This window comes from Chiloscyllium plagiosum, chromosome 1 (assembly GCF_004010195.1).
Source record: "Chiloscyllium plagiosum isolate BGI_BamShark_2017 chromosome 1, ASM401019v2, whole genome shotgun sequence".
NCBI classification, from domain to species: Eukaryota; Metazoa; Chordata; class Chondrichthyes; order Orectolobiformes; family Hemiscylliidae; genus Chiloscyllium; species Chiloscyllium plagiosum.
This window is the reverse complement of record NC_057710.1, coordinates 148154111-148170592: the sequence shown is the minus strand read 5'-3', so window position 1 is coordinate 148170592 and position 16482 is coordinate 148154111. Positions and strand designations below refer to the sequence as shown.

At 38.3% G+C, this 16482-nt stretch overlaps 1 protein-coding gene across 5 annotated transcripts in view; it reads right to left on the bottom strand.

Annotated features, from left to right (window-relative positions):
- LOC122554247 (hedgehog interacting protein) overlaps positions 1–16482 on the bottom strand; it is a 155070-nt gene that overhangs the window by 134073 nt on the left and 4515 nt on the right. For all 5 annotated transcript variants that reach the window (XM_043698985.1, XM_043698993.1, XM_043699011.1 and 2 more), the window contains exons 2-4: positions 12999–13194; positions 9874–10030; positions 667–868 (exon numbers count right to left, since the gene is read on the bottom strand). In XM_043698985.1, coding sequence (XP_043554920.1) covers positions 667–868; positions 9874–10030; positions 12999–13194 — 555 coding nt within the window. The remainder of the gene's footprint in view (positions 1–666; positions 869–9873; positions 10031–12998; positions 13195–16482) is intronic.

Sequence of the window (16482 nt, the reverse complement as noted above, 5' to 3'; positions counted from 1 at the left end):
TATCTCAGGCAGAGCCTGCAAGTCACTCAAGCACAAAAACAAAACTTAGCCATCTTTAATTCCAAATCAACTGTGCAATAATGATGCCAACTGTGGGAGAACAGAACAAGAACAAGGAAAAAGAAAAACAGGAAATTCAAAACCTCTAATAGAAATATGGTGAAGGACCAGGTCTCAACATGCTGAGGTAGCAGTTATTCACTTGAGATTGTTGACAATTAATATCAATATGCAATTCTACCATGGTGAGTATCGCCAATTCGTCACCGCCTGTAGTAATCTGGTGGCTGTGGGACTCTTATGCAGCATACTTCCAACAGGACATTTTTTAAAAGCCTGATTTCCTCTCCCTAGCATAACAGGGCAAACACAAACTGTGGTTTCTCAACTATTCCTCCAAAAAAAACGAAAGTTAAATGATCTTGTCTGTGTGACTCAGGTATTAAGCATCGGAGACCCTTGGCCATTTTGATTTTTGTATGTATCTTAGCATCTAAAAAGGAGACATTTCACCAAGTTTAGCAAGATCTAAATTAGACATATTAATGTTCAAGGTGGACAATGGCAACAAGGACTTCTTCAAGGAATTACTTTTTGCTTCAGTCTTAAATTTATAATAATGCATACATTAGCATGATGAACAGAATCTATGGAGAAATTGCCAACCTTTATTCCACTTTGGACCTGTTTGTGGATGTCAAGAAATGTATCCTTCAGTAATTCTCCATCTGGAGTGTAAATCTTCACAAAGCCTTCTTTTTCCAAGATGAAGAGTCTCTGCGATCCATCTCCACAGTGCACTAACCCTGTTGGCTGTCTCAGGCCACTAATCGTTTCTTGCAGGCAGTAACAGTTTCTTTTATGTTTTCTAAACAAGTAATACATTTTTAATTATTCCTGATGATTGAACATATTTTGTCGAAACAAACGTAACCACAAAAGAAAAAATTACCACATAAATTATTCAGCAAACTTGTAAAGTTCGGCGACAGATCTTAAAATATTCATTCAATCTTAAACACGGAACATTGAAAATATATTTAAAAGTATCATTTGTTCTACTTACATATTATATAAAAGCTACGTTCGGCTTTCAAATGAAGGCTTGATTTTGGACAACAGTCTAACCTCTCTATGGGTGATGCTGTTCCTAAATGGAATACGTTATATGTTTCAATCCTTCAATACCTTTTTCTAAAGGAAGGGAGAACTGGCAGCTCAAGATTACTCAGTAGAATATTTTCAGATCGGGTCAGGAATAATGACAAAGGATGGATGGAATATTGGTTAAGTAACAGCAGCTATAAAAAGCACGAAATGAAGCAATTATGTTGAACTGAAGAAGAAAGGGCAATCCCATTCCTAACTGGCTATTACAGATTCTCCAAACAGTTCAGGGGGAGATCAAACAGTCAATATGATGGCACATTGCTGAAACAAAAGGGCATTAATATAGGGATTTCAACTAATGTCATTTACAAAATACCTAGCAAGAACTGTAACAAACACTACATTGTACAAACAGGCAGAAAACTAGCCACCAGGATACATGAACACCAGCTAATCACAAAAAGACATGACCCACTCTCCTTACATACAGATGAGGAAAGACACCACTTCAACTGGGACAACACATTCATCCTAGGACAAGCCAAACAGAAACATGTACGAGAATTCCTAGTAGCATGGCATTCCAACCGGAATGCAATCAACAAACACATTGACTTGGATCCTATTTACCACCCCCTGAGAAAAAGAACAGGAAATGACATCACCATAGGAAATGACATCACAAACCTAAACACAAATAGGAAGCTGGCCATACCACCAGTGCTTCATCCGGAGGCTCATTAATGATGTTACCGAGTATGGTGATGAAACGTCTGAAAACTAACCTTCCAGCTCAGCGAGCAAAGCTACATCCAGGAATTTCAACTACCCAAATATTCAACTGGAATAAAATCAGTATCAAAAGTGTTTGGAGAGCACAGAATTGTTAACTCCATTCAAGAAAGTCTTTTTTTTCTTAATTAGCATGTAGCAAGCCCAACAAGCAAGAGGATAGTTCTGGATTTGTTTTTAGGGACTGAAACTGGATGGGTGAATGGTGCATCAGTAGGAGAGCATTTTGTTCATAGTTATTGTAATTCAGTTAGATTTAGGTTAGTTATGGAAAAAGACAGGGACAGACCACATATAAAATTCTCAAGTGAGGTAAGGATAATTTTACTAAACTGATATATGGCTTAATAAAGGTTGAATGGTAACAGCTACTAGCTTAATCAGTGTCATGGAAGCATTCAAGGAAGTCTAGTGAAGATTCAGAAAAATATGTTCCCAGAAGAAACAAGTGTTTACATTTGTAAATCGAATGCAAATGTCAAGCAACATAAAGATAAGATAGGGTAAGAAAGGAAAGCTAAGGAACCTGCAGAAGTATGGAAAATGGAGGAAGGAAATTAATATAGTTTGTAAAGCAAGGAAAATATTAGTATATAAAGTCAAGGATAACACACACATATTTTGTAAATGCATAAAGAGCACATTGATAACTAAGGAATGGTTACGGGTTTGTTAGTGACCAACAAGTAATCGGGACACAGGGAAAGAAGACATAGGTGAGAATGCAGACATTGTAATAATGGAAGATGCATGTGAAATATTGGTTGGGACAAAGATACAAGGAAAGGAAATAATGCTGAAAGTTGACAAATCATCAGGCTCAAATGAAATGAAAGTTAAAAGAGAGGGAGGACATCACAAAGGCTTTGACCATCATTTCCCAATTTTCTCTGGCTAGCAGCATGGCGCTGAAAGATTGCTAAATGGTGCACTATTCTTTAAATGTTACCTACAAACCAGTCAACTTAACCTCAGTGATGGGAACATTATCATAAAACATTGAGAGCCAGTGTAACCCAATACTTAGAAAGGCATGGATAAGTTGAGGACAGTTGGCATGGATTAATTAAGGGAAGGTCATGGTGGATTTATCTGATTGAATTATTTGAGATATTGACAAGAGTTGATGAGAATAACACATCTGATGTAGCCTATATGAATTTTAGTGAGACTTTTAATAAGGTTTTACACGGCTGACCGGCCAGAAAAATAAATGACCATGAAATTCAGGCACAAGTGACATGTTGATTCAAAGTAATAGGCTCAGGAAGCAAAGGGTTATTGATTGGGATGGGGTTTTGTGGTTGAAAGGCAATTTCCTGTGAGGTTCTACAAGACTTAATATTAAGCACCTTCGTGTGCGTGTGTGTGTGAGAGAGAATTATTCAGATATAACTTGTCTATAATGCAAAAATTGATCCAATTGTTGATAGTGAGGAAACAAGATGGTGGAAAGATTATCAATATATTGGCTAAGTTGGCAGAAAAGTGGCAAACGAAATGAAATAGAAGAGGGAGGCAATGCATTTGGGGAGGAGAAATGAGACTGGATAATAAATAATAAATGGTGGCATACTGAGAGGTATAGGAGAACAGGCAGGTCTTGAGGTGTACGTGCACAGATCCTTGAAGGTAGCAGGACAAATAGATAAGCTTGTTAAGATGGTATATGGGATACTTCCATTTATTAACCAAGGCATAAATATCAACATAGAGGTGCTGAAGTTATATGAAGCAAATCAAGAATACGACAGCTAGAATAATGCATATAGCTCTGGGTCAGACTAAATGGAAATTTTTGTTTAAAGTTTTAACCTCTTGTTAAACTTATGTTCCTGCTTTACATTCCCCATTGTCCCCTCCTTACTTTGCCCACTACAGATTCATAATAAAGAGGAATATTGGTCCTCCAAAACTGGCAGGCTGAGAAGGATGTTAAATTATTAAAAGTCTAAAGCCCAACCCTAAACTGCCTACTTCTGGTTTTAACAGACAGGGACCAACCCGTTTGCAGGAGGTGAATTTAAACTTTAAACATTATAATGTTCCTGCATGCCTCAAACATAACCACTGCAAGCCTGACTGGGAGACCCTTCTGTGTCTCAGGACGCCCAGCAGCAAGGTCCAGTATCTGCCTTCCAACCTGTTTCCCAATTCCCTTCAATACTCCTCTTCAGGGACTCCAATCTCCTCTGTGGAAGCTTCAATCCTCCAAATCTCTCCTTGTCCAGCCTTCAGTAAACCTCTATCCTCGAATTTTCCCCTGTTCCCTACCTCCCGGTCTCCAGATTTCAATCTTTTTATTAGCCTAATCCTCAGTCATTCAAATCTTGATCAGTTTTGGATTGCAATCTTCTTTCATCTCCCCAAGTCTGGCTGATCCTGTGAAAAACACATTGTCCTTGGCTTTCTGACCTCAGACTAACACTTCCTCCCTACTTCTAAGTTAATATCCAATCTTATTACCATAAACCTGACCACACTATATATTAGCATGGGTGCATCATTGTCATACCTCAACATGTTTTTCTCTCCAATGTTGCACAATGCTCCCTTTGTCCATTTTTAACTTTCTTCTCTATAACTAGCAACTTGGAGAACTCAGTGTGAGTTATGAGTACCTTAAGACTGATCTTTGCCACAAACCATCAGAGCACCACATTTGTGGTGTAAAAGGGCGCCATGCCACATTAGCAAACTTCAAAACGTTCACAATAAAGAAGATCGCTGTTTAAAATAGACTGCTGGAGCAGCAGCTTTCATATCACATTACTCTGCACTCCAGTGCAAATACAACCCTCATATGATAGTTCAATAATACAGAATACAAACCGCATGATTCAATACAAAACTGAAAGAATGGATCTTCATTAGGACTTTAAAAAAGGTATTCAAATATAATATGCATTTGACTCAGCAAGAAATTAAGCAAACTGTTCCAATTACAGCATTACCATAATCAAAACATAGCAATGCTCCAAAATTACTGAACCTTTTACATCTGATGACTTTCCTTGCTTGCAACTTGCAGGAAACTCTTAACATCTGCCGTTTTCTTCAGTTCTTCGACTTAATCTTTCCTTCCCCAAATCTAAACCCCCGTACTTTCCTCTCTTTTCGCCAGCCCTGGCTGAATTCCACCCACCCACCCAACCACCACCACTTTTCCCTTCGTTCTCAGTGAATCTTCTTTATCTCACCCTCACTAGTTTCTCTTTCTGTTTCTCGTCGAATCCTCAAATCCTCCCTTCCCCCTCTCAATGGTTCTGACTGAATTCCACCTTCCTTCTGCAAAAAGCTAGCACACCATTTCACAAACTATTAGGGAAGACAAATGGAATATTGATCTTTATTTCAAATGGAATGGATTATATAAAAGGGTGGGGGGGGGGGGGGGGGGATTGTGCTAAAACTATAAAAGGCACGAGTCAGACTACATCTGAAATACTGTGAACAGTTTTGGATCCATTATCTAAGGAAGGATGCACAGCATTGGAAGCAGTCCTGAGAAGGTTCACTGAGCTGATATGATATATGGAGGGACTGTCTTATGAGGAGAAGTTGAATAGGCTAGCCTGTACTCTTTTGAGTTAAGAAGAGTGAAAGGTGAATTTATTGAAACATACAAAGTTCTTAGAGGACTTGATAGGGTAAATGCAGAGATGCTAGTTCCCGTTGTTGGACAGTCTAAGAGCAGAGGCCTTAATCTCAGAATAAGGAGTTGCCTATTTAAGACAGAGACAAGGAGAAATCTATTCTCTTGGAGGGTAGAGCATTTGTGGAATTCTTTAACAAGAAGGTTATAGATTTACAGATTACAGGTTTACAGATTTATAGATTACTTACAGTGTGGAAACAGGCCCTTCGGCCCAACAAGTCCACACCGACCCGCCGAAGCGCAACCCACCCAGACCCATTCCCCTACAGGTTGTAGAATCTGGGTTGTTAAGTATATTCCAGACAGATATTTAATTAGCAAGAGAATGAAGGGTTATAGGGAAAACACATGTAAATGGAGTTAGAGGGTTATTAAATTAATCACGATTTCATTGAAAAAAGAACTATAAAGGAGACCTAAGGGGCAACTTTTTCAAGCAGAGCATGGTACGGGTATGGAATGAGCTGCCAGAGGAAGTGGTGGAGGCTGGTATAATTGCAACATTTAAAAGGCATCTGCAAGGGTATATGAATAGGAAGGGTTTGGAGGAATATGGGCCAAGTGCTGGCAGGTGGGACTAGATTGGGTTGGGATATCTGGTCGGCAGGGACGGGTTGGACCGAAGGGTCTGTTTCTGTGCTGTACACCTCTATGACTCTACAACTGTGGATACTGAAAATCAGAAATAAAAAAACATAAATTGCTAGAAAAATTCAGCAGGTCCGGCACCCTCTGTGGACAGAAATCAGACTTAACGTTTCGGGTCTAGTGTCCCTTAAGCTCTGCAGAAGGATCACTCGACCTGAAACGTTAACTCTGATTTCTCCCCACAGATGCTGGAAGAGCTGCTGAATTATTCCAGCAATTTCCGTTTATAATCTCGTTGAATATCAGGGTGGACTCAATGATCTGAATGGGCTATTTGTGCTCCTATTTCTTATGGCTCCAAAAATCACCACTAGCACCATTTATAATATGGCAGTTTCACAGCTACCAATCCTTCCTGCTGGTATTAGTCTAATCGATTGGTCCATTTGGAGAAGGAGGCCCACACAAAGCATAAGGGAGTCTCAATTTGATGAACAGGTTTGTTATATGTTGCTTAAAAGCTGGTGACATTACATCTGATATGTGATTATATCATGAGACATCATGCTCAACTTAACAGCAAGTTCACAATACTGCTACTGAAATATTCTCTGACAGTTTTGGCATCAAGTAAAGACCTGGAAAGCTCCCAACTCACATCTGTTATATTCTGATATAGTTATACCATGATATCAGGATGTTGATTTTGGGAGATCCAGTGATGATAGTGACATTTAATATCGAGGCAAAATGGTTAGATTCTTCCTTATTTGAGATGGCCATTGTCTGGTACATGTGGCACAAATTTTACTTGTTACTTATCAGCCCAAGTCTGGGTGTTCTCCACGTCTTGCTGTATGTGGCCATCAGTTGCTCCAGTATGAGAAAAATCTTGAAATGATGCTAAACTTTGTGCAATCATCAGTGAACATGTCCACTTCTGACATCAAGATAGAGGGAAGATCATTAATGTCGTAACAGCAAATGACTGGATCAAGGACACTATCCTGAATAACTCCTGCAATGTTGCTCCAGGATTGAGTTATCTTCTACAGCCATCTTCCTTTGCTAACTGAAATCACAAAGACAGAGACTTCTCCCCACTCACTCACTGATTCCCATAAACTTGTTTGTCTTGGGCTCCTTGACGCCATATTCATTCAAATGCAGCTTTGGTGTCGAGAGCAGTCACCTTCACTTCTGGAGGTCAACTCTGTCGCCTACGACTAGACCAAAGCCATATTGAGATCAGAATTGAGTGATCCTGGCAGAAGCTGAACAGTGACCAGGTTCATGCTGAGCAAATCCCATTTAATAGTGATATTGCAACATCTTGCATGAGCTTCCTGACGATCGAAAGTAGATTAACGAGCAGTAATTAGCATTTTTTTCACATAGTCAGGTAGATGCCAATGCTGCAGCTGTACCATAACAGTTTTTGCAGTATCCAATGCCTTCAGCCATTTCTTGATAGCATGTGGAGTTAATGACATTGGTTGAAGACTGCCATCTGTGATCTCACCAGAAGACCAAAATGAATTCTGGCTGAAGATGCATATAAATCTTTCAGACTTTTCTTTTGTATGAGTGAGCTGTGCTCCCCCAGTGCTGGAAGGGACATTTGTACAATCACTTCCTCTTCCTATTGTCATCTTATGTGTCCACCAATATTCACAGCTGGATATTACAGGATTGCCAGCTCTTAGATCAGAACTTTTAATGGTGGAATTTCTTAGCCCTTTCATGTTGCATTGGTTGTTTGACAGGCAGGCAGTCCTGTATTCTAGGAGAAAGTGAGGGCTGCGGATGCTGGAGATCAGAGCTGAAAATGTGTTGCTGGAAAAGCGCAGCAGGTCAGGCAGCATCCAAGGAGCAGGAGAATCGACGTTTCAGGCATGAGCCCTTCTTCAGGAATGAGGAAAGTGTGCCAAGCAGCTCCTGACCTCTCCGCCCCCACCTCAGGCCTATCACCCTCACCTTAACCTCCTTCCACCTATCGCATTTCCAATGCCCCTCCCCCAAGTCCCTCCTCCCTATCTTTTATCTTAGCCTGCTTGGCACACTTTCCTCATTCCTGAAGAAGGGCTCATGCCTGAAACGTCGATTCTCCTGCTCCTTGGATGCTGCCTGACCTGCTGCGCTTTTCCAGCAACACATTTTCAGTCCTGTATTCTAGCGTCACTATATCTGCACCTTAATTTGAGATATGCCTGGTGCTGCTCCTGGCATACCCTTCTACATGCTTCATTGAATTAGGATTGGTTCCACAGCTTGATGGTAGTAATAAAGTGGGGTAGGTCATGAGGTTACAGATTGTCATTTAATTCTGTTGCTGATGGCCCACAGTGCTTAAGGGATGTCCAGTTTTGAGTTCACTGTCTACCCTATTAAGGGGGGTGGATGGTATCCTCAATGTGAAGATGTGACCTTTACTCCACAGGGAGTGTATGATTAGATTCCCTATAGCATGGAAACAGGCCCTTCGGCCCAACCAGTCCACACCGACCCTCCGAAGAGTAACCCACCCAGACCCAATTTCCTCTGACTAATGCACCTAACACTATGGTCAATTTAACATGGCCAATTCACCTGTGGACTGTGGGAGAAAACTGGAGCACATGGAGGAAACCCACACAGACACAGGGGGGAATGTGCAAACTCCACACAGACAGTCACCCGAGGCTGGAATCAAACCTGGGACCGTGAGGCAGCAGTGCTAACCACTGAGCCACTGTGCCGCCCATGGTATGGTGGTCACTTTTACTAACAATATCATGGATTGGTGCATCTCCAGCAGATAGATGGTGGGGAATGAAATCGAATGGCCTCTCACTGCACTGCAGGGATTGTATGAGTCAGCCAGTCTTCGTCAATAGTGCTGCAATTATTTCAGAAGTGAAAGAATGAACTGCAGTTTGAAAGCAATTGCTAGACATGGAGAACCTCACTCTAAAGAGAGATATTGTTTATCCAGTCATCAGCACTTTTGAGAAGCTGACAGGTGCTATACTCAGCTGAAAAATGTGTTGCTGGAAAAGCGCTGCAGGTCAGGCAGCATCCAAGGAGCAGGAGAATCGATGTTTCGGGCATAAGCCCTTCTTATGCCCGAAGCGTCGAATCTCCTGCTCCTTGGATGCTGCCTGACCTGCTGCGCTTTTACAGCAACACATTTTTCAGCTCTGATCTTCAGCATCTGCAGTCCTCACTTTCTCCTAAGTGCTATACTCACCAGATCTAGAAGGGTGCAGTCTACCTCATCAGGTACAGGTCTGCTATAGACAGTCAGTTTATACAACACACATGTTTCCTGTTCCTCAACAAGAAAATTGCACCCATAAATGTAACTGCAGAGGACCAGGGTTTTAAGACATGCTAATGAATGCAAAATGAGTTCCCAAGCATGAAGCATGGGAAGCCGATCCACCTGAACGTTCCTGGGAACTTAAAACCAGAAGTTTAGCCTGCCATCAGGGAATAAATATTCGCCTCTTCCCAATGAATTTGCCCCACCTTCCATTTAAAAAGCTCAATATGGGCTTGGAAGACCCTGCCCCAACATTACTTATGGTGCTAATAAACTACAACAATGTTTGAATATTCTTAATATTAAACGACAAACAAACTGGTGGCACAGCAGTATAATGTAAGCTGACATGTCATTGATTCAGTGTCATGAGTACAGCTATTGAATCTTTCGAAATCAAGTAACAGTTATCTTATTGAACCTGTTGATGTGTTCCATTTTGTGATATTCATCCATCTGGTTTAAGTAATTGGAAACTGGCCCTTGTAGTTGTTTCCTGGGAAAGTCTGGAAAGCATATCCCATTGTCTTTTGCTGAATAAAGGTTGCAGAACTCATCTGAAGTGGTTTGGAATAGTCCTGGAAAACAAATGTTAAATAAATTACTGGTAGTCACGTTATTAAACGCATGCGTGAGCAACGTTTCTTCTGTAAGAAAGAATCAAGAAAGAAAAAATATATTGTTTTGCTTTGAAAATTATATCTTAAAAAAGAATTGTCATCTTCATTATCTTGATACACACAGAAGGCAAGTGTTAAAATACTGAATAACAACAAATTATTTTGCTTTTCAAAAAAAACTAAAATAAAATCAAGGCGTTACTTTAAGCACATAAACACAATGTGATAATACATAACTTTGAACATACTAAAACTCTTAAGTTTTATTTCAGTTTGTGGTGAAATGCATTGTTTCTTTAAATCTGAAACTAACTATTTATGCTTTATTCTGTCAACAAACTGCCATTACACCCAAAGCTCCAGGATGATCTCACAATAACCAAATAAACTGAGGAAACTTCACCTATACTTTAAAACAGAAGCAAATAGGAAACTGTAGCAAAGTCATGGGCATGTCAGTTGTTTTAAACAAATTCTGATATCATGACGCACTTACTTTCATAGCACTCTCTAAACAGATTACAATATTGTTGTTTCCAGCTTTGCTGTTTTCATATTATGATAGATGTAATGCATAATAAATCACGGATGCACCACACACAAAGTGTGACACGTGTACAATTCATCAATTCATCATCTTTATCTATTTTGCCTGTTATGGGTTATGATGAGAAAACAAGTCAGACCAACTCTAATGTTTTATGTGTTATTAAATATTGATACATCAAATAGAGGATAAGACTGATACCAAATTTATCTTTCAAGAGTGGACTCTGACATAACTTAAGTTATCAAATCATGAGTGTGTCAAAAAGGTCTTTGGAATGATTTAAGCAGCAATCAAATTTTGGTTTATCTAGTTTGTCTCAATTTGAATTTTAATTTGCAGAATGTATATTACTTCACAACTGATGAGTAAAGTCAGCAACCAATCCTCAGCACTCTTTCATTGCACCTATTTCATCACTCCATTTTTTAAAGTGCATTCAATGTCATCTCAGCTGTTGAGTACACCATCGCCCAGCACTATGGACAGGGCAAGCCATTCCAGGATAAAGTTAACAACAAAACACACAGATTTGCCCTCCAATTATCTCTTCTTCCTCACAGTCTATCCATGCTGGGAATTCATCACACAAAGAGTTGCCATCGATAACTGTTGTGGGAAATAACAGTAGAGAAACAATATCCTACAATTTTTTGGCCAAGAACATTACTGTTTTAACAGAGTAAAATACTAGGCCACCCACAACTAAAGCGACTTAACTTACATACTATAAATCTAAAGATTCAGGTTTCATTAATTAGCTGTGCGTTGTAAACAGCACTTGTCTGTGGTGCATAACTGCATGACACTCTGTAATTATTCTCTGTGATTTCAACATTTATAACAATGAAAATATAATCTAAACCATCCAAATGAGTAGACAAAACCTCAACATTTTCAGAGTAATGTATATGCACTTGTAATTATAAATATGCTGATTTGAAGTCAAATGACTTCTTTGAAATTAAAAATTGTTTTCAATGTTACTAATATTGTGGATACAATCATGTTCAAACTTTAAAAGAAAATCTTCATTTTGGATGACTTTCTTGGATTTGATTAGATCCCGTTGCATAATTCTCTGGAAACTTAATTCTAATTGGGTACTCTAAGCAAATACAATTAGGGTGCTTGTCAATGACCACTCTGTCAACAAAATTTGTTTTCTATTTTTGGTATCAAAACAAAAGCTTTCAATTAGCACCGACCTCTGCAATAGCAAGTGGTGCCACATGCTGATTGTAAGCATCTGTCTAACATAGGAAAATCGTCTAGCTTGTCTGAAAAACAGGCTGCTAGTTCACTTATGCACACCCCTGAGCCCCATCCATGTCCCAGTGCTGAAGTTATGCTTTCATCTGGTTATCTTCCAAGACAACCTGGGTGGTCACCCAAAGCACTTGACATCTTGATGCACTTCAGCAGTTTTACATATACACAAACTTTGTAGAAAAATAAATTTGTCATTCATCACCACATATGTTGATCTGAAAAGAAAGGTTCCTGTGGTACCAGCTCCTGTGCTGCTGAAGACATTCCAATTAACTCTTTAGCTCAGTTCAACTGCATTTTTTAAAAATTAAGTAGCAATTCCCCAAAAACAGGGAGGCTAAGGTCACCAGGGTCAGGGATTAGTTAATTTTGAGTGCGGGGAAAAAAAGTACAAAAAGTCCCCAATGTATTTAGTGTTTGTGCATAATATCCACCAAAATCTAATGTTATGACTGCCTCGCATGCAGGCTTGGAAAATCCCACCCCCTAATCCCAGCTCAGTCTTCAGGGAATGTGATAAAGAGCAAAAACCAGCTGTATGCAGGAAGCTGTAGGAAAGAAATCGGTAGTTTGTGGATAAAATAATAATATTTTCATTTTCCAGGAAACTTTGGAATATCTGTGAAACCACAGCAAAAGGTGCTTTTGGAAGCTTTTCTTCAAAGAAAGTCTTGTGCTGAAGTTCAAATACTGTGCACAATATTAAAAAGGTAAGCTTCGTTACAATAGAATTCATCTCTATTACAGAATGAGATGCAGAATGAAATGTCATACACCCCTCTATCATGCTGGAATCGTACTGCAAAAAGTTTTCACTGTCTTAATAAAGATGCTTTTAATTGTGGGTAAAGGGGTGGCCAACACTTCTCTCAAATGTTCCAGTCCCAAACAAGGTGGCAGCAGCATCTGTCACCAGTTCTGAAATAATGACTTTTCAGCAAGCATTAATTTTGTTTAATTGTACCCATGACCACCACTTTTCATTGCATAACAGAGAAACACGGCTCTGCTATGGATACCCCCCACACTGATTCATCATGAATCAACAAGGTATGAGGATTTATGTGAATTCAGGGGTTCATACAGATGTCTTGCAGCCTTTATTACCTGCTATGTGGCTTCTGCAGGCAAAGTAGAGTTGTTCACAATAATCTCTGCACAACATGGGAAAAGTTAGCTCATTAGCTGATGTGCCTTCTCGGTCAGATATGTGAAATAAATTCTGTGCATATGGTGAACATTCAGCACACTTTATTTCCTCCAGCAATCTTGCACACTCTGTGTTGTTTGTAACAGAAAATACCTGAAAATCAAATAGCAGAAAGATGTAAGCAAACTGACTTAAAATGAAAACCAACACTGACTTGGAGAGAATACCTGCTTTACTTAGGACAATTATTGTATTCTCTTACAAATGTAGATAAATTATAATCTTTCCTTGATTTTAAACCTACTTGATAAATTAATAAATGCTTTCTAAATTCTTGAGTGTACTTTTTTCTTACATAAAAACTGTTATGAGTGTAATAAAAGTTTGAAAAGATAAACTAGGAAGCATCAACATGAAAAATTCCAAATGTCACAGCAAATTAGAAAAGCTTCATTCAGGCCACAACAATATGTATGTTTTCCATTATCTTACAATCCTACCCCAAAACCCCCCACTACAGGAATTCTCAGTGGGAGTTCTGCTGATGCCCTTTTGGTCTGCAATGTTCTGAAGTGTGATTATAAAACTCAAAAGAAATAATAATGGTCATAAAACACATTGTTCAGCTCCACAGAACTATAAATTTACTCAAGTTATTTTCAATAGAAAATATACAGCTAAATTAAATTACAAGTGAAGTGTTAGCAGATTACATGTTTTTGTTTATAACTAGACTGAAATTGCTAAAACCACTTAACTTTTTCTTTCTTGGATGCCTGATAATCTGAATTCTCTTTGCAATGCAAGTGATCCTGTTTTCCCAGTTAACATGTTGAACTGGCTACTAACTTGCAGCTTGCATTCTTAAATTAAACAATGTAATAAGCATGTAAATAATTTAATGCACATCCCCCACCACTGAGCAGTCATAGGCATTCTATGAAAAGGGATTTTACTGCCACATTCACAGTTTTAGTTTGTTTGTAGTGACATTAGAAAATAAAGCCACCTTCCTTTCACAATTGCCTTCCTTAATCTGATGTTGCACAATTTTAGTCCAAGTCTGTCATATTTAAAGTTTCATTTGGAAGAAAGTCCTGTGTTACAACTAGTATAGAGACAAACTGTAACATTCTTAACAGAATCATCTAAAGGTAAATACTGCTTCTTTAAAAACTTGTTTCAATCATGCCCTGAAAAGTCTGAAGCTAGATTTATAAATTTTGTTTTTGTAGCTTTTTCTTTAAAAAGGCATAATGAATTATCTGGCAGCACATTAAAATCAGCCAATATTATTCTAATCCTGCTCAGCAGTTGTCAACTAATGGCTTCTCTTCAGGCCATCACATATCCTAATTGCACTACTGAAAGCTATTTTTTACAGAGGCTTTTGGTGCTGAAGATGCTAATCACTGCAATCACTTTTACAATTTCTGGAATGTGTTTTGAGTCACATATAAACTAAACAATAGATTAGGCAATTGGATTATATAAATTATCTGAAATGAAATACAGTATTTTTTTCTGTTTATTTCACGCTGTTTCCACACAGTGGAACTTTCACATTTTTCTCTGTGTGAGGTCTGCAGAGTACATATCCGTGAAGAGATAGATAGAGCCATCATTATAACACACCCCTGATGCTCTCTCTTATTGAAAACAATGGGAGTGCACACAGGGCAATACAAGCATGCAATGACTGGCTCTTTGCATCTGTTGCATGCATAGTAGAACTCGTTACCATTGTCTAGTGAGTGAAAGTACAGATAAATCATGTGAAGTACTTCAAAGGATACGTTTCAAACTCTAATTAAAACATGCATAAAACTGAAGTTTATTTGTTTGTACAAGTTGAACCAAGTGAAACGAATCATGTTTAATACAGTTTCTATCTTGATAAAACTTCACTGGTGCCCTCAACTTCACTTGTCCTCCTGTCCACAAAACAATCTCAGTCCTGGAACTTCATACCATGTAGTGATTTCTCATCTTCAACTTCACTGATTGTATGTTCCACATATGATAATAGCACTATGCTACCAGTACTTTTCTATTGAAAAAGATGGAGTTTTGATAATGGGAGCTATTGTTTTTCCTTAATTGGTTAACCTCTTTGGAGTTGTTCAAAATTTATAGATATGTTCACTAATTCATGCTCCTAGTACAAAGTTATGCTTAAAAGTAGCATGAATCAGAGAATAATCAGCACAATCACATCTCTAATTCAAATTCCCTTCTAGTGCAGCGATCTATTTGGATTATAGCACTGGTGAATCTTCTTTTATGTACCATTCAGCTTATATCCTCACTGTTGCTACTGGAATGTGTTCACCACCATAATTGGAGGTTGAGCAATGTTAATAGCTGAATTATCACTCCATGATAGACCTACTTCACACACTTGCAAATATTTTAGTAACATTGATAGAAAAACGATGAAACCTTTCTTTCTTCTGCACTATTTCATCTACAACTGCAAGAAAACACAAGTCACTCCTCTGGAGTCTGAAAATTGTAATCCTGATTGAGAACAAAAATGCAGTAATTGTATGAGGTAGAACCTAGTAATAGATCTGAAAACGGCATTCAGCTTGGAAAATCAGTAACTACTGAACTGCAGATTGAAAACAAGAATTTATTTTATATAATTTTTTCCAGGTTGAGTGCGCAGCATTATCTTCATTCTTTGTATATTCCTCCACATAAGATTTTAACAGTGAAACAACAGCAACTTTACAAATATGTCAATGCTTTCTACCAACAAAAACAAAGCATTTTTTTTTGCATCTATAACACTATTCTGTAACCAACTCTGTGTAATATGCAAAGTCACTATTCTCTTTTCATGTGATGGCTCAGAACAAAAGTCAGAACAAAAAGACTTTGCATGATTGGTAAGGCAGTTCATGGTCATCTGAATAAGAAACTGATGTACAAACATAAGGCTACTAGGCTATCAGGTTGCAAAGAAAATTAGTCTTAAGCTGTAAAGAATTTCCAGTAGGACTCAAAAGTTTAAATTGCTCTGAGATAACATGAGGAAAGGAAACGTGATAAGGATAAAAGATGCAGATGTATTAAATCACTGGTCTTATTGCACTGTGTGAATACCCTTTTATCAAAAGGGATGTATGCACAAACTATACCTTGCAGTGAACAAACTAATGGCAATTAGAGAATAAACATCAGACTATTATCTAAAATGAACTTTAAAAGTTGCAATTTATAATGATACATCAGTTTAAAAATGTTACCTGGAATGATGGTTAAAGGTGTGAATTTTCAAAGGACACAGCATTTCAAGGCAATTAAAGATTTTTTAAAGTATTCCTTTCATACAAGTCTTAGTTGAAAAGAAAAATATAAAATACAGAAGTATTCCCTCAACACAACACTTTCTAAACCCCTTGCAAAGGTGGACAAAAAATATCTACATCTTCA